Consider the following 18,337-nt stretch of genomic DNA (forward strand, 5'->3'; position numbering starts at 1 on the left):
TTAGACATGTTTCTATATTTCTTCTTTAAGGAGAAGCTGAAAGGCTTTAGTTGTGTAACCTGACCTGTTCAAATGGAAAAACTGATCCTTTCAGTCTTACTTGCAAAACAGTCTCCCCTTCCCCACTGAAACGCTGTTTGGATAAGTTCTCCTTTGGTTCGTATTTTTACCACCTGCTGAGTTGATCTGTTGGGTTTCAGCCTTGGCTACATTCACCTGGCAAGGCTGTCCTGCCCTGTACCTCTGCCTTCCAGGGTTTTCTGTCTCTAACATAGTGACCAGTGGGCACAAAAGTGATTGAACAGCCATTCTACCCGGGTCAGAAACTCCGTGTAAAAATCAAATTATGCCAACTTGGAGAGGATTCAACTTTCAAATGGATCTCAGGGCAGGGGTCTGCGGTGCAGATTTCACATAGGAAGCATTCCTTTCGTTTCCGTGTGGATTTCACATTTTATTCAGAAACCGGAATAAAGCTTCTTAACTGCTCAGGCGCCAGCAAGGAGGGCCTGTTGACCCAACCTGTCTTGGCATCGTTTTGTATGGCCTTGAAGTGAGCGCACAGGGGAGAGAAGACGTGGTCACTGCCACCACGTCCTCCAGAGCTTCCTGCTTCTGAATTCTTCACCATAACCAACAACAGATGTGTGGCAGGCACTGGAAAGCTGCGTAACCATCTGACCTTGCCTTCAACTGCAGCCCCCTGGCCAGTACGAGGGGGATCTCCCCTGGGTTGTTAAAAAAGACAATCGAGTTAAAAAATCTGTGTTCATCTCGTTACAAAATTACATCCTTGCCGGAAGGTGTAAAGTCAGTGCTTTGCGTGGCCGTCAGGTAACAATCCCTGCTCTGGAATTTCAGTTTATGATAAGGAGGAGACCCCTAGGGGTCAGAAAGGAGGCTGTCTCTTTGAGGAGGGAGTCTGAATAGAGGTCAGCAAGGACAGCCTGGTTGAATGCTTGCTGCCTGGGATGGGGGTAAGAGATTGCTTCACCAGCCGGGTCGAGGACTAGAGGAGTAAGCTCTGAGGTTCCCTCCTAACCGGAGTTTCTGGGACTATGGTTGTGGATCACTTTTTCCTCCTGCTGCTTTTCCGGAGGAAAGGCAGGCATTGGTGGGTCAGATGGGACACGGTGACTTCCAGGCTCAGTCTCAGTCCTGCCTTGCTTCTTCCTGGTGCATCCCTTCAGGAACCCCTCTCATGTTATCCCAGTGTTGACCCCATTAGTCTGGGCACGGGAAAGAAGTCCAGTCCTTTTATGTTCACGTTCTGTCGCTGGACCACGCGCATCAAGTTGCCATATCTGTCTGGAATGTCTGTGGGGCCGGCACTCAGGCCGTCCAAATACATGTTCTGCAACCTAAAGCAACCTGGCCTCATTCGTGAAAGTATTCGGGAAAGGGTTGAAGGGGGATTTTAGAACTTTCAGTGCTTCATCCAATTCTTGCCTCATTTCACTATTGTTTCTCCTCTGTTAAATAAGTGGCATTAACCCCATTTTACAGATGTGGAAACAGAGGCTCAGAGAGGTTAAATGGCTTGCCCATTCTTCGAAGGAAAGTAAGAGGACAAGGAAGAGGAAAAAACATCCTAATGCACAGGAGGCAGTGCTTCCTAGCTTTAAGGTCATCAGGTGCCATTCTCCTGTATCAAGTCTGGTATTCTTTTCCGTGCTCCCGGCAGCCCCACATGCCAGCAGGTTTAGTTAGGGTCCTGAGCGAACTTTTATTTAAAAACAAAAAGGGGCACCTGGGTGGCTCAGTCGGTTAGGCGTCTGACTTCTGCTCAGGTCATGATCTCATCTTGGTGAGTTCAAGCCCCGCTTCAGACTCTGTGCTGACAGTTCAGAGCCTGGAGGCTGCTTCGGATTCTGTGTCTCCCTCTCTCTGCCGTCCCCCACTGTACTCTGTCTCTCTCCATCTCTCAAAAATGAATAAAAACATTTAAAAACATTTTTTTAATTGTAGTAGTTTCATGTAACTGAATAAATAGAAGCTATTGAACATATAGCTTATTTAAAGCACTGACCATCAGGAATGGAGTAACTTTCATGGGAGGCTGTGGTCTAAGCATTCAGACGAAGTGATTTGAGCAGTCTGTGCTCGCATCCTGGTCAGTTCGAACTCTGGAAGTCTCCCAGTAGAGCGGCCTTTGAGTTATTCTGCAAAATAAAGGATCTGAATTTCACATGTGTAGTTTCATAGAATGAGGAAGTCTAGTGAGAGGACACAGGGAGTGTAGACTGCATTTACTGAGGTCCGAAGAACACGACTACTTAGTTTTGTAATCTTGAGCAAGGCATAGAGTTCTTTAATGACATATCTGTAAAATGGGTATGATGACCCAAGGGGGCTAACTGGGAAGTCTGAATAAAATTTTTTTTTTTTAATAAAATCTATATAGGGGCACCTGGGTGGCTCAGTCAGTTTCATGTCTGACCCTGGGATTTGGCTCAGGTCATGATCTCATGGTTTGTGAGTTCAAGCCCCTCCTCAGGCTCTGAGCTGGCAGAGCCAGCTTGGGATTGGAGCCTGCTTGGGATTCTCATTCTCTATCTCTCTGTCTCCTTCAAAATGATTGAATAAACCTGCAATAAAATCTATGTAAATGCAAGGCATCATCGTTAAGTATTATGAAAGAAAGACCATGCATCATACCTTCTTCAGATAATATTTTCGGGCCTGATTTTGAGTGTATGTGTATTTAGGCATCTGCTAAACACTTTTTTAGCAAGGAAGGAAGATTCCTTAGAAGAAAAGTAACACAGACAATGAAAGCTGAGGTAACAAGTGTATCCCAGATGTGCTGTTGTCTCCCAGTGTGTCCACCTCAGATGTCATAACTTCTTTCCATCCCTTCAGAATTGTCCACTCACACTCAGAGCATTAGTGAGGATGTGGGATTTGCTGAAGGTGTCACAGAAGGAGAATGAGAGGGTTTACCCATAGCACACTTTAAACTCCCAGGCAGGGCCCTGGGAGGGAGCTTCCCCCCTCTTCCATGGTCACACTGAATCCCAGCAGTTTTCCTTTTTTCTTTTCTTTTTTTAAATAAAGTTTATTTATTTTGGGGGGGGGAGAGGCAGAGGGACAGAGGGAAAGAGAATGTCAAGCAGGCTCTGAGCGGTCAGTGAAGAGCCCTACACGGGGCTCGAACCCACGAACCGTGAGATCATGACCTGAGCTGTTATCGAGTCAAGTGTTTAATTGTCTGAGCCACCCAGGCGCCCCTCAGCAGTTTTTCTTGATGTACAGCCGTGCTTTGCCCCACTCCGAAGTCCCCAACCTCATCCCAGTACCCAGCAATGCATAAGCATCAGGCTCTTTCTCCACCTGAGAAGATACATAAGTGACCTCCACTATCAACGGAGAGCCCCCTTCTCCGTTTCTGGTAAATAAAAAAAAAATGTGTTTTTAAGTTTATTTATTTTTGAGAGAGAGAGCATAAGTAGGGGAGTGGCAGAGAGAGAGGGTGACAGAGGATCCAAAGCGGGCTCCGCAGTAAAGCAGTGAGCCTGATATGGGGCTTGAACCTATGAACCATGAGATCATGACCTGAGCCAAAGTTGGACACTCAACCGACTGAGCCGCTCAGGTGCCTCCTAAATAAATATTTTCTTAAGGCACAGAGAGCAGGGCCAGGGTGGGAAGAGGAGAGGGCTCTTCCCCTCTCAGCCCTTTTTTCGAAGGTAAAACACAGAAATGTCTGGGAAGGATAACAAGGATGCAAAGCCTGTGGCCTCAACCAGGTGAGCCCAAGAACTCAGATCTTCAACACTTGTGAGGAGAGAGGCTGAAAGGCAGCTGTATGCGTAGAGCATGGCAGTCTTCCAGACACTTTCAAGAGTGTAGATGCAATCATACAGCAGGAGTTGAGGAGAGCCTCAAAGTCAAGTAGCAGAAAGCCACTTTTTATACTAAGTAAACAACTTTTTCTTTTCTGCCTAAAATGTCCTGTGTACAGGTTCAGTCTCCTGTCAGCAGTTTAGAAATAAAAAATACTAGGGACGCCTGGGTGGCTTAGTTGGCTAAGCGTCCAACTTCAGCTCAGGTCATGATCTCGATGTCCGTGGGTTCGAGCTTTGCTGACAGCTTGGAGCCCAGAGCCTGCTTCAGAATCGGTGTCTCCCTCTCTCTCTCTCTGCCCCTCCCCTGCTTGTGCTCTCTCTTTCTCTCTCAAAAATAAATACACATTAAAAACAAAAAACCTATTTAATATAATAGATGTCCTTATGATGTGGGGTTTTTGCGTCCTGAAAGTGTAGGTATATGACTAATTTATACAGATGCTTAGTATTTTTCACTGCAGAGAATGTACAGCATTGTTGACTATGAGCAGATACTTCCTGAGTAAGCCTCTCTTCTCTTCTTGATTCTGCTGGTCTTGTCCTTTGTGAGTCTGAAAACTTGCTGACCTTGTTGTTCTTAGCATACATCTGGACAGCTGTAAGCAAAAGGCCCCAAAGCCCAGGCTTTCTTTCTTTTTTGTAAAACAGCTTTGTTGAAGTATAATTTAAGAGGAGAATTTTCGGACTGTCTGGGTGGCTCAGTCGGTTCAGCGTCCAACTCTTGATTTTGGCCCAGGTCATGATCTCATAGTTCGTGAGTTGGAGCCCCACATGGAGCTATGTGTTGACAAAACGGAGCCTGCTTGGGATTCTCTCTCTCTCTCTCTCTCACTCCCTCTCTCTGCTCCTCCCCTGCTCATGCTCTCTCTCAAAAATAAATAGACTTAAAAAAAAAAGATTTTTCTGCTGCCCTGTGATAAAATTCAGTTAAGAGAGTGTTAATAAACCTTCCTTAAAATCAAGGTCACTTGAAAGGCTGAGTTGTTTAGATCTGTGTTCAAGATTGCCAAAATTATACCAGTAAGCTCCACATGGGCAGAGTCCGTTCACATGTGATACATATACGTATTTGATAATGCCCAGATGAATAGAAAAACACCCAGAATCCTAGTCAGTATGTTAAGTCTCCCATCTTGACACAGAAGGCGGAAGATCCACTACTGGGCACAAGCAGAAGGTCCACACTGTGTGTGTAAGTGCAGTTTGGTTTTAAGTGACAAGGGTTGCCAACTTAATTGCTGTTTTGTATCAGGTGGTCTATAATGATTGTTGGTGTGACCTTTAAGCATATTGCAGGACTAAAGCATCCTGGAATATTTATTTTTAAATTTTTTTTTAATGTTTATTTATTTTGAGAGAGAGAGAGAGAGAGAGAGCATGAGCAGAGGTGGGGCAGAGAGAGAGGGGACAGAGGATCCTAAGCGGGCTCTGTGCTGACAGCAGCAAGCCCCACGAGGTGCTCCAACTCAGGGACCTGGAGATCATGATCTGAGTCCACATCTGACACTCAAGCAACTGAGCCACCCAGGTGCCCCTGTTGGAATATTTCTTAAACATCCAAGAGTGAACACATTCCACAGGAGGTAAATCATCGTGAGTACTGGAGCATTATTCTCTGGGGGCTGAACAGGGACTAATCCCCTTTTGAATAAAAGCAGAGCAAAATCAAGATGAAGTGACTGACCGAGCATATATGGGAAATGACAGGGAAGTCCCAGAGAATCTGCTGTCCTTTGGCTTCACTTGTGGCATGGGGGGATGGGGCAGTGCACTTTGCCCAAGGTTATACTGGCGACTGAGGGGCGTCCTTGTCCCCATACAGTCTTTTAAAGTTTCTTTTTATTTTATTTTTATTTTTTTTAACGTTTATTTATTTTTGAGACAGAGAGAGAGCATGAAAGGGGGAGGGTCAGAGAGAGAGGGAGACACAGAATCTGAAACAGGCTCCAGGCTCTGAGCTGTCAGCACAGAGCTTGATGCGGGGCTTGAACTCACAAACTGCGAGATCCTGACCTGAGCTGAAGTCAGATGCCTAACCGACTGAGCCATTCAGGTGCCCCAAGTTTCTTTTTTTTTTTTTTTTTTAATTTATTTTGAGACAGAGATAGAGAGTGAGCAGGGGAGGGGCAGAGAGAGACCGAGAATTCCAAGCAGGCTCTGTGCTGTCAGCACAAAGCCCAACTAAGTGCTCAAAGCCATGAACCCATGAGATCGTGACCTGAGCTGAAATCAAGAGCCCGGATGCTCAACCGACTGAGCCACCCAGGTGCCCCTACAGTCTTTTAAAATATGCTCCATGTTCCTTACTCTTGAGCTAAATCTGGACGTTCTTCCCCAAGGTGACTGCTGGATTGCATTTAAATGCTAAACAAGTTTTTTTCCAGGTTTCCTGAGGATGGGGGTGGGGGAGCCACTGTTCAAAGATGGAGCTGCTACAGTGACTCTGAATTGAATTACGAGGCTGACGTGGCTGCCCTTGGACTGTTCATTCAGCAGCCCTTCTTCTCCTTGGCTAACCTGAGCAGGGCTGCAGGCCTGTTTGTGAAGCTGGTGTAAAAACAAGCAGAACATCAAGGGCATGTATTTTAACGCGTCTCATGTGGTTTGTACGTAACTGGACTTGCAAAAGGAGATTTAATAATTCTTATGAGGGCACTTTCTGCAAGAAGAGGCTGAAAATGAGCCCTGCCTGCAGGGGATTGGGCCCGGAATTTGGGTTGTCTGAGTCTGCGTAACCATCACCTTGAAAAAGGTGGCACACCTTAGTCCAGTTATAGATGAATGGGAGCTGTCTTATCCGTGTGGCGCACAGCCCTGATGGGATCCTGTAGGGCCCCTGGTGGACATCTGCAGACATCAGGGCTGTGGTGAGGGAGGGGGAGGACCAATGATGTGTGTGCCAACAAGGGCTTCCAGAGTGATTCCTCGGACTGGCCAGGAAAGGTCACTTCTTACTGGTGGAGGGAGCATTTCTTTGGGATCAAAATGGTCACGTCTCCTCCATTAAGTTTGAGGTTGCCGAGTGAAGGTCCACATCTTTGCAGCTCCTGACTGAGAATGTGTGGCAGAGGGGACCAGGCAGTGAACTGTGACTTTCGGAAGGATGCAGACTGTTACCCTTCAGGTGGTGAGGTCACTTTCCAGGAGAGGCTCCACAGCACTCATGTTATCCAGATGTTTCTCCTCTTCTCTGAATTGGCTGTCTTTCTGTCATCATCCTGCCCTTTCAGTGAAATGGAGATAAAAGTCTGCTTAGGGTCTTAGCTATGTTAGAATCACTCAGCAATAGGAAGTGATTGGATATCTGGGCCTTATATTAATCTTTATAATCACCTTTACTGCTTGTGACTTGCATAAATGCTTTTTTCCTGTTCAAACCCAATATTGAAATAAAAAGTTCGAGCATCTTCTACAAAAATTTACTTTTAATGGTGCAATACTTTGTAATAATCCCTGTAGGACTTTATGCTTTTCAAATCACTTTTTGCTTGTATTACCTTATTATTTTTTTTAATGTTTTCTAATTTATTTTTGAGAGAGAGACAGAGTGTGAGCAGGGGAGGGGCAGAGAGAGAGGGAGACACAGAATCCGAAGCAGGCTCCAGGCTCTGAGCTGTCAGCACAGAGCCCCCGACGCAGGGCTTGAACTCACAAACTGTGAACCAATTGGGCCACCCAGGTGCCGCTTCTATTACCTTATTTAATACCAAACATAAATATGTCAAGTAAATACTATTTGTAATCCTCATTTTACATGTGAGGGAAGGGAGGCCCAAAGAGATTAATTTGCTGAAAGTCGTTATAAAAAGATAAATTTTAATTCAGGCTCTTTAAATCCAGATCTTTTGTGTATTCTTTTCACCGAATTTACCTTAGTGCCTACTCTTGTGTTTTTGCCCATATAAAAATGGGAAATGAGGAAAAAGAAAGCAGCTGGAGGAGAAACTTATTAAAAGAATAGAACTTTTCTCAGAGTTCACCATCTTTCCGGTATGTTATTGGAGCATCTTTTGCCTTAGATTGGTGAGAAAACTGGTGCTCTGCAAACTACCTCCATTAAGACAGGTATCTCCATGTCAGCTCTAATCCACGACCCTCGGAAGGAAAAACCAAGGTTTCACCAAGTGAAGACGCCCACCTCTCAACCAATTGTAAGGAGCCAGTGGACCAGACCAGGGGGCAGAACTGAGCTCTCCTCCCCATGCTCTGCCAGACTTTCTATTCTATCAGCATTTCAAAAGCCGGAATACCGGCCTCCCCCTTTGGCATTTGGAAAGAATTTATCCCGCTTTGTCGACAGTAGCGCGGGAGGGGAAGGGCGCTCTCCGTTCCGAGGACCATCCTTAGGGCTACCTTGTAATGGAGCTGCTCCTGCGCCGGAGCTGGGGTTTGAGTAAGAGTGCTCGCCCGGGTTATGCTGAGTAAGCCGCCTTGTCTGCTTTTCCAGTGCAAAGGTAAGGGGTGGAGGCCAACCCCACTTTCTTCAAAAGGCCCTGCTCTTGGGCTGGTGAGGTTGCCTGTGCCTGGTGAAACTGGTCCTTCCAGCCACATGGACCAAGGGCCACGTTACTTTCCCCGCAAAAGGAACGGACAAACCAGAGCAGCTTCAACATCCTTATTTCTTGGCATGTCAGACCCCAAGACAAGAAAAGTTAAATGGGCGCCGAAAAATGTAACCCAGAGATCCAGGGGTATTTCTGTAACCGTAAGTGCATTTCTTATTTCTGTGCAATTGCAGCGCGCGCTGAGATGAGCCTTGTTGCTTTAGTTGCACATGTATTTCACAGGCGTAGCCAGTCTCGGTCACGTTTGCCCACGGCGCCCCTCGGCCCTGCCTGTTCCGAGAGTCGGGCTGCGGTCCTGGCCTCCACCCCACCTGCGTGCGCCTGGGCCCCGCCAGCCGCGCCAGGTCGCCTCCGCCCTGCGACGGGCCGGGTCCGCGCGGCCCCGGGGGCGGACTCCTGCCGCCCAGCCGAGACGCGATTCGTCACTCTTGCAGAAGTTTCCCCCTGCAAAAATCCCTGCACCAGAACCAGCCCTCCGCCCCGGGGAGGTTTTGATTTTAGTGGCTCCCCTTCCTTTTATTTTCTGTCGTGAGCGGGGTTTTGGCCTCGGAGCAAACTTGAAGCTCGTCTGAGTACATGTCAGCGGTAATCGCCCCTGCAGCCGGTTACCCTGACACCATGCACTCCGAAGCAGAAGAATCCAAGGAAGGTATGGCTTTGATTTCTTGGGGGTTGGTGGGCGGGGGGAGCGGCCAAGTCCCGCGGAGGAATGTGGAGGAAAGGCGTAGTAGGGGAGCAGATGGGAGTTTTACAACGAGCGGTGGCTACTTTGTCGCAGCTCAGCGAGAGCTGACTATACAGAGCCCTGTACCCTGCTCACCCCGCAGCCCCAACGAGACAAGGAGAGGACAAGTCCGATCTAGCGCAGGCAGCCCACTAAAAGCTGCTTTGTAGATTTGTCTGGAAAGGAAATGGCCCCAGTATTGACTCCAAGAATGCAAAATGTGCTTTGAAAAGCGCTTGCCTGCCTGCATTAGGACTTCTTTGCAAGAGCCCAAACAGTTGAGGGACCCTTAAAAAGGGTTTCAGAAATTGGAAACTCCGTGTGTTTCCGGTTAAAAGGGGAAGCCGAGTGAGGGGGAGAAGTGAAAGATCTTCATTTAGGGAATAGGTTAGTTGTTGTTTTTTTCTTTTTTTTCTTTACTGACTTTTCAGTGGTGAATTCATTTTGTTGGGGGCTTAAGGGAGCCCAGAGATGTGAGGGGCGCCTTGTGCAGCTTGTAAACTGAGGAGTTTGTCTGTTTCTAACTTCACCCAGGCAAAGGGTTTCCTTTACTCCTAACAGAGAACGGGTGACAGGGCTGGAAAAGCTCCAACGAAAACACAATTATACGCTGGTGTTAGTTCTGGGAGTTTATTTGTGTGTGAATGTTTGTATGCTTTGTTTCCTGAAACTCGATGTGTACAAAAGTCCTCTTGTAAGTGGGGGTGGGAGGGAGGAGAATTGGGGAAAATTAGAGAGTAGTAGGAGAGGAGACTGTTCATAATTATGAAAATTCCTTTTCTTTTGGAGCAGCCTCTTGGGAAACTGGTAGATTTCAAGTTAATCGCAGCAGCCGCTGGGAGCCTGGGGAGCAGAAAGGAACCCCATCATTTTTCCATTTGGTAGACGTGAATGACTTAGGGAGATCCCTTCAAACTTGGCCTCTTCTGTCTTTTTACTGATTCCCTTCCCAAAGTAAAGCTCTGTGTTTCATAATGTGGTCTCTGGGGGCTGGTGTTTACCTTATTATGTGGTGTGGGGAAAGAAGTCAGTAAAAGAGGTTGTTTAATAGAAATATGAGGCTGTTGTGAATGAAAAATGACAGCCAGGAGCATTGTGTTTGAGCTTGATGTGGAGCGTGGGGGATTAATGTTTCCTGGCGGTGGCCTCTGTCTTGATGGAGCCATGTGCTGATGGCTGGTTTTCGGTTGTTTTTTTTTTTTGTCTTTATAACAGCAATTTATAGTAAGTCAAAGGTAGTCAAAGGCAGATAGGAAACAGGCTGAGAGAATCCAGCCTGGTGAACTCTTGTACTGATTACAAGTAATATTTAAATTGGCATTTTCTCCCAGGTGTGTTTTTCCTTTCTTTTGGGAAAGAAGGAGCAGGCGGGGAAGATGGAAAAAAACGTCATCGCAGAGTGTAGACTATATTCCTCTCGCGGCATCCACCTTGTTCTCTCCTGCCCAGCTCTCTGGATAGTAGCCTAAACAGAGGGTGAAGAGGGTGCTTGATGGCCACTCCCTACTAGGTCCTCCCCTTACTACCTCCACTTGCCATCATTTCCATTCTGCAGAACTGCAGCAAAATGGTCTGGACTCTGCTTTTTACAGAAGGCCCAGAATTTAAAAAAAATATGATATGAGGTGCTACAGGTTTACATTGATGGCGATTAGGGAAAGATATGGAATAACTCTGCAGGGAGATGGCGTGAATACTTTATTCACAGAATCATTGTCACTTCTGCCAGGAAATAAAGGGTGTGTTTGTGTGTGAGTGAGTGTGTGTCCATATCCTGGGCACTTCTTACAAGGCTGGGTATTAGCTGTAATCTAGAACCCTCTGTTTAGCTGTCACCCCCGGGATGTCTTTGAAAGAAGTTACCCTGTGTAAAGTATTATTTTTTCTCTCTCCTCACTAGTCCTTTCCCCTCTCCTTAGCTTTTTTTTTTTCTTCTGATAGAGTTGAGTATCTCATTTAGTGTGGCATCACCACAGGCTCTTCACAATGTCTACATTGCCTTCCGATAGTTGGTGCCTGACTTCCTATCATGGGAGATGCTTTAAGTCATTATTCTGAGCTCCAGTGAGAGACTTATACTTTCTTTGGGTTAAATCTGAAAAAAATATCAAGTCGATTCAGAAGTCCTTAGAGGCCAACATATTTGTGTATGTGAGTGAATGTGGAAGCAAATGACTGGGGATATTGTTAAGCCATCATAGCTTAGAACGCACTTGACTCTGTGCCAGGAGGGCTGAGATTCCATCCTCAGTCTATGGCCACCTCCTAAAGAATTGACTGAATTTTGCCTGCTTACAAATGAATAGGTGATTGTGCTTGAGTATTAAACAGAAAGAAATAATCCAGGCCTGGCTTTATTAAAAGCTGAATGAATTTAAGATATACGGGCATGATGTGAATAAGAAAGCAAGAGAAATGAAGGACGAAACCCACTTTGCGAAAAAGGGGAAGGTCATAGAAAGGAAGACACCAACAGTTTCCAGTGGACGGCAGCTTCCTGAGGAGATAGGCTGACGGCCACATTTTTTGCGTTTAGGGGCATCCTGTTGAGTAAATTACTTAATTGTGAAATAGGGAAAAATGAAGGGCGGCTCTGATCTCTGAGGACCTTTCTACTGTTAAACGTCATGGGATGCATAATTCCTTCGTCTAGGTTCTTGTAGCCTTGGTACCAGAAAGTAAGAAAGCCATTTTTTTATAGTTTTTTTTTAATGTTTATTTATTTTGAGAGAGAGAGAGAGAGATTGGGAGAGGGGCAGCAAGAGGGGGAGAGAGAGGATCCCAAGCAGGCTCGGCACTGTCAGCACAGAGCCCAACACGGTGCTCGATCCCATGAACTGTGAGATCAAATAACTGGAGTCAAAATCAAGAGTCAGACGTTTAACCGACTGAGCCACCCAGGTGCCCTGTGAGGAAGCCATTGTTAAGGAGGGGTTGCTATGTGGGGACTTGGGAAAAAGTGACCCTGGAGCTGTGAGTGAGCTCAGCTCCTCCTCTGGGGCCCCTAATAGGTTTTACCCTGCCCTCACCCATTTCTCTTCTGCCTCCTCACCAGGCCTGCTATTTCACAGAGAAAACAGTAGCCATTAGACCATCCCTCAACTTCCTGCCCCCAGAGTGACAGACTCACCTTCACCCATTCCCTCCCTTCAGGTGTCCGTGGAGTAGGTGTCCTTCCCACAGCAGATGGCCACGCCTTCCACCTTGGGCTCCTCATCGCACCTGATGTCTTTCCTGGTTCTTTTCCATCAGCTTCCTAATTCAGAGTGTTTGCACCTGCTGGGCCTCCTGCTGGCTCTATCCTTCTCCCTACCTGATGTTCTTTTCACTTCCTTGGAGGGATTTGTTCTGAGCCTCCAGCCTGAATTAGGATCTGCCTTCTCTTAGAGCACCTGTTCTTGGCCTTACCGTTACTGTTTAGCATCTCTTCTCCAGATCACAAGCTCTGGAGGGCAAGACCACATCTGTTTTCTTCCCCAGTGTAAGTGGTATGAGGTGGTCATTTCCTATTTATACAGTCAGTGACTGAGCTCCATTCTTCAAGGTATCCTCAACACTTTGTCCAATTTTAGGCATTTATCTCTCCTTTATTTTTGTTTTAATTTTTTTTAGTGTTTATTTATTTTTGAGAGAGAGCGTGAGCGGTGGAGGGGCAGAGAGAGAGAGAGAGAGAGAGAGAATCAGAAGCTAGCTCCAGGCTCTGAGCTGTCAGCACAGAGCCCAACATGGGGCTTGAAATCACAGACTATGAGATCATGACCTGAGCCGAAGTCAGACACTTAACCAACTGAGCCACCCAGGCGCCCCTCTCCTTTATTTTTTAATTTTTATTAGAAAAAAAATTTTTAATGGGGGTGCCTGGGTGGCTGAGTCGGTTAGGTGTCCGACTTTGGCTCAGGTTATGATCTCGTAGTCTGTGGGTTCAAGCCCTGCATCGGGCTCTGTGCTGACAGCTCAGAGCCCGGAGCCTGCTTGAGATTCTGTGTCTCCCTCTCTCTATCTGTCCCTTCCCTGCTTGTGCTCTGTCTCTGTCTCTCTCTCTCAAAAGTAAATTTTTTTACTGTTTAATTTAATTTTTTTTTGAGAGAGAGAGAGAGAGACCTGAGCCAAAGTCAAGAGTGGAACACGTAACTGACTGAGCCACCCAGGCGCCCCTGAAGACACAGTTTTGAAACTAAAATGTACTGAGGTCTTCTGTGTGCCAGACACAGTGCCAAGCAACTGATTATGTATATTATCTCATTTAATACTTGTATAATAATCCCTTGTGTTGACTCCGCATAACAGTAAAGCAATCTGAAGTCCAGAGAGGTTACAAACTGCCTAACATCACAAAGCTAGAAAAAGTGGAATCAGGGTGTGAATGGACGCTGACTATCCGCAGAACCCATGCTTTTAACCCTGACCTGATACTCCTGGGAATGTCCCAAAGCTACCCTCCCCCATCCTCAAGCTTGGCATTCAGGGGGATGCTCCCTGTGGTCTGTGTTCATTTGCACCCTGGCTCTGGAAGTGAGGGGTGGAGAGGCCAGGTGTTGGAGAAAGAAGAAGAGACCCAGGCTCTTTCCTGCCTCTCAGGGACACGGGTAGGGAGTCTTGAGTGCATTCTTCTCCCCTGGTGAGGGGATCTAGGAGCCCAGCAGGGCTGGTAGGGGGTACCTGGAGCCCACTGCAGTGGAGGGTCGGGGGAGACCCAAGCACCTTTGGGACAAGGTTTTTTGAGTCGCCAACTTGAAAAGGGAGTGTGGACTCCCCTGGTCACTGAGATGAAATAGGCTTCAGTTATGTGTATATTAGGTTATCACAATTTGGTGACCTTATAGTATCCACTGGGCTTCAAGTTTCTTCAAAATCTGCAAGATGGGTATACACAGTGAGTGATCCTCAAGTCTGTTGTGATCCACTCAGTTAACTTGTCATGTCTCCTGGTGATGAGTTAACTTGTTGGCAATATGCACAGACATTTACACTCTCGATGGTAGCCCTCCTCGGTTGAAATGTCATTTTAACAGGTAACTGACCTGTTCCTCAGTGACCGTATGGTAGTTTCTCAGGACTTCAGGTTACCTATGCTGAATCTGTCTCACCATGGTCTGCCCTCTCTGGGGTCCTCACTTCCCTGGTGGGTTTTCATGAAGCCTATTTTTTTGTTTTTTAAACCTTTATTATTATTATCATTTAAGTTTATATATTTTGAGAGAGAAAGAGAAAGAGTGTGTGAGCAGGGGAGTGGCAGAGAGAGAGAGAGAGAGAGAGAGAGAGAGAGAGAGAATGAATCCCAAGCAGGCCCTGTGCTGTCATGAACTGTAAGATTCTGACCTGAGCCCAAACAAAGAGTCAGGAGCTTAGCCGACTGAGCTACCCAGGCGCCCCTCAGGCAGCCTGTTGTGATCAATCAACTTGGCAGTCGGATGACTGAAGTCAACCAAATGACAGGACAGAGGTATGTCTGAGGACTGACTCCTCATAGAGACTTCACACTAGAAAGAACGGGACCAACACCTGGCAGAGTATTTATCATAGGAGAGAACAGCTCACTTTTTCCATGGTGGTAACTTGTTCATCTCTTCTGTCACCAGAAAGCCACATTGGGTAGGGTCCTCGCTGCCTAGGGACCTCATGAGGTGCGACAGCTTCTATAACAGCATTCTTTGCTAAGCATTACTGTACCGGTTTTCTCCCCTCTTCCCTCCCTGTGCTGGCCCTTCTCTGCAGATGGAAAGAAAAAGAAAGGCTCTGAAGAAATGCATGGCCCTGGGTGCGGCTGACCTTGATGTCATGTATAATGTAAGAGGTCCAGCATAGGGTCTAAAATACCAGACTTTGATGTGATCATGTTTCCTTTTATGTAGTCATTAGCCTTGGAGTACAGAGTGCTCACAGGGACTAAAAGTGGAACATTGGTTTAGAGGTCCTTGCCAAACCATCTTCTGTACGGTGGACATCACTGATGACCCGACATTGTTCCACACCCCCGGCTTCAGGGTGTCTGGGCCTTTTTCTCCCTCACTTCTGAAATTTTCATCAGACTGAATATGTATCACGCTTTTCTGGTCCCCGAACTATGGCGCCAGTGAGCAGTCAGGATAACGTAGATGATTAGGTTCCCTGTTCCTGGCTGTGGGTAATCCGGCAAACAGCCCAAAAAGTGGGCAAGTGCCAGAGCATGCAGTAGGGCCAGAGAAATCTCCAGACCCAGTGATTTCACTTCAGAGTAACGCAGAGTCGCTCGATCTGCCACAAACCGTTTATTTGTCAACATTTCCATCTGTACGAGAAGGATGCTGACAACTTGGAAAAGAATGAGTTGAGCTTGGTCATATACCTCTCTTCATTTAGTGGGTTGTGCCTAAAATGATAGCGTAAGCTGCATTAAAAAAAAAATCAACTCACTGGGGCACCTGTGTGGCTCAGTCATTTAAGTGTCTGACTCTTGATTTTGGCTCAGGTCATGATCTCACGTTTCGTGGGATCGAGCTCTGTGTCAGGCTCTAGGCTGACCCCACGAAGCCTGCTTGGGATTTTCTCTCTCCCTCCCTCTCTCTGCCCTTCCCACTCACTCTCACTCTCTCTCAAAATAAATAAACTTGAAAAAAATCAACTCATTGTGTCTGTCTGTAATATTTCAGGAAGATCTGCGGTAAGGAGACTTTGTAATTAAAATGATTCTCCTCCAGACACAAGTAAAATCACCACGATTTAGAGTTAAAAAGCAACAGCACACGTTCTTTTATCTTACCTCTTATTTTAGAGATGCAGAACTGAGGCCCAGAGAGGTAACGTCCAGGGCCTATCAAGCACCGCACCCCTCTTCCCCCTCATGCCTGTTTGGCCAACAAGAAGTTTTGCAAACATAGGTTTTTTTGCATCCTGCATTTGTTCTTGAGCTCTCCTTGAGGCAGGATGGACCTCATCTGTTTGTATGGCTGCCGTTCACCAGCTTTGGGGGGAATTTACAAAACCTAAAGGGAGTGGTTGAACACCTGAAGATTTCCTATTTCACCTTCTCCTAAGTGGATAACCAGTGACGAAGATGAAGAGGCACTGTGAAGTAAAATTGAGCTCTGCACATAGGTCTTGTTCACTCCCTGGTGTGGAAAGTGGGAGAGTCCAAGTGAGAGGCGATTACACAGTGAGCTAATTTGTTTTCATTCCTTTGAGAAGAGCATCATTCAGGGAAATTCACCATTGAGGGTGCCGGTTGGGCAGGGGCGCTCTTGTGGGGAGAACGTGTGCACCTGTGTGGGTGGGAAGCGTTCAGACACCGGACGGGCGGCTGCAGTGACAGATGGGCGCCCCACAGTCTCGTTTTCCCCAGGGCCCTGCAGGCCTGGTGCATTCTGGGAGTCAGCCCGCGGCTCCCACGGCCGCTGACCAAGGAACCTGAAAGAACAATTACTTCAATCTGGTTCTAAGAGTTTAAGAAGCTTGAAGAAGAGTTGTGCTGCAGTGTGTCCTGAGTGACTAACTGCTGAGTGGGCACTGAATGTCTCAGAGGTGCTTCTCTGGGGATCTGCAAGCCTGGGCAAAGCCTGTGTTGCTATTAAGTGGTACCTTGTGGTATTTATGTTTATTTATTTTTATTTTTTTTAACGTTTATTTATTTTTAAGAGACAGAGAATGAGCAGAAGAGGAACAGAGAGAGAGAGAGAGGGAGCCACAGAATCCGAAGCAGGCTCCAGGCTCTGAGCTGTCAGCACAGAGCCTGATGAGAGAGATGGGGGTTTGGCGTTTGTGTGTGTAGTACCATCTGTGCGCGTACTTGGGAATACGCTCTCCGGGTTTGTGGTGACAAGATTTAATTTTGTAAATAACTGGGAGCAGACTTTCTCCCAAGGAAATGGTGAAATGCCCTAAGTGACCACGACAGCTTTAGGCTCCCGAAGCCTTAAGACCTTTTTGCCTGGGGTCCCTGCGTGGCTCAGTCGTTTAAACGTCCGACTCTTGATTTCCATAGAGCCTAACATGGGGCTCGAACTCACAAACCGTGAGATCATGACCTGAGCTGAAATCAAGAGTTGAACGCTTAACTGACTGAGCCACTCAGGCGCCCCAAGAAGCCGGTTTTAGAGGCCAGAAGAATGAGACAGTGGTCAGCCATGTCTGAGGAGAGGCTTTGCTGCCTTCTCTTTGGGGTCTCAGCAAATGCTCGGAGCCTAAGATCTCATCTGCTAAGGGATTAGACCACATCATGAACATTCAGTCAGTACTGCGTGGGAATGAGGGAAGGTGTGCAGGCTGTGGGGTGACTGTCCCAGCTGTGAGCAAGCGCCCGTCTCCTGAGGAAGGGCTACTCCCATCATCTCCATTGGTGCACACCTTCAAATCTTAGTTGCCCCCTGATTCTTTTCTTGATCTGCATCCCGCTCACCTCAGCCCTGTCTCTCTCTGTGGCGTTGGCACGGTCAGCCCTGGGTGCCTGAGGCTAACAAGTGAATCCTGGCAGGAAATTTAATCCAGCTCTTCACATCAGGAAGAAGCTTTGGCCAACCTGAGAATTAGAGAATGTTTCTAGCTTCCCTTTCGCCTTCACATCTTCTCCCCTGCCCCCAACCCCATGCCTTTTCTTCCTGAGGGCCTGTCTTAGAAATCTACCGATGTATCTGCCGGGGATACCCTAGATTTGACAGGCTTTCGTCTTATACGTATAACGTAGGATTTGGGCCACACTAAGTAGTTGAGCCATCCTGAGAAATTTTATGTTTCTCCTGTTGGTCACAGCAGTGGGAATGTGCTGGTCCCTTGTGAGAGCCAATGAGGGGATGCGTGTGTCAGTGATAAGACAGCTTCACTCAGCAGGTGCTGGGTGAATAAGGAGGTTTATAATGACACCCAATGACAGAATGCGTCCGAGGCCTGCCTACGATATTCAACCTGATGAAGGCCTCAGTGCACGTTCTGTAGAGAGCACGGAAGGGTGGGCTTGTCCCAAGGAACTTCTTTTCTTCTGTGAAGTTACTCGATAAAAGTGAGATACTACTGCACGGACTATTCTCTTTACTGTAAAGCGCTTATAACACCGTTTTCTCCTTTCGAGGTTTAAAATTAAAATGAAGTCAGTTACGAAAGAGCTAGCATGGCAATGGACCCCTCCCCAGGATCCCGAGTCTAAATGTCTGACTCCAGTACTCCTGAGAAAGGAGATGATAGTCAAAGAGGTCTCTTGGGAGAGTTTTCAAGGAGTTAGCCTTGAGGGGCAA

At 47.0% G+C, this 18,337-nt stretch overlaps 1 protein-coding gene across 4 annotated transcripts in view; it reads left to right on the top strand.

Moving 5' to 3' along the window:
- The window catches only part of TNFAIP8 (TNF alpha induced protein 8), a 133,061-nt gene that overhangs the window by 85,681 nt on the left and 29,043 nt on the right, over positions 1-18,337 (top strand). The window contains exon 1 of one of the 4 annotated variants that reach the window (XM_043586012.1): positions 8,178-8,302. The exons of 2 other annotated variants lie outside the window; for them this stretch is intronic. In XM_043586012.1, the coding sequence (XP_043441947.1) occupies positions 8,263-8,302 (40 nt within the window). In that variant the 5' untranslated portion in view covers positions 8,178-8,262. Of the gene's footprint in view, positions 1-8,177; positions 8,303-8,749; positions 9,063-18,337 lie in introns of those variants that run through there. One more of the 4 variants, XM_043586003.1, reaches the window with a different exon arrangement.

This window comes from Prionailurus bengalensis, chromosome A1 (assembly GCF_016509475.1).
Source record: "Prionailurus bengalensis isolate Pbe53 chromosome A1, Fcat_Pben_1.1_paternal_pri, whole genome shotgun sequence".
NCBI classification, from domain to species: domain Eukaryota; kingdom Metazoa; phylum Chordata; class Mammalia; order Carnivora; family Felidae; genus Prionailurus; species Prionailurus bengalensis.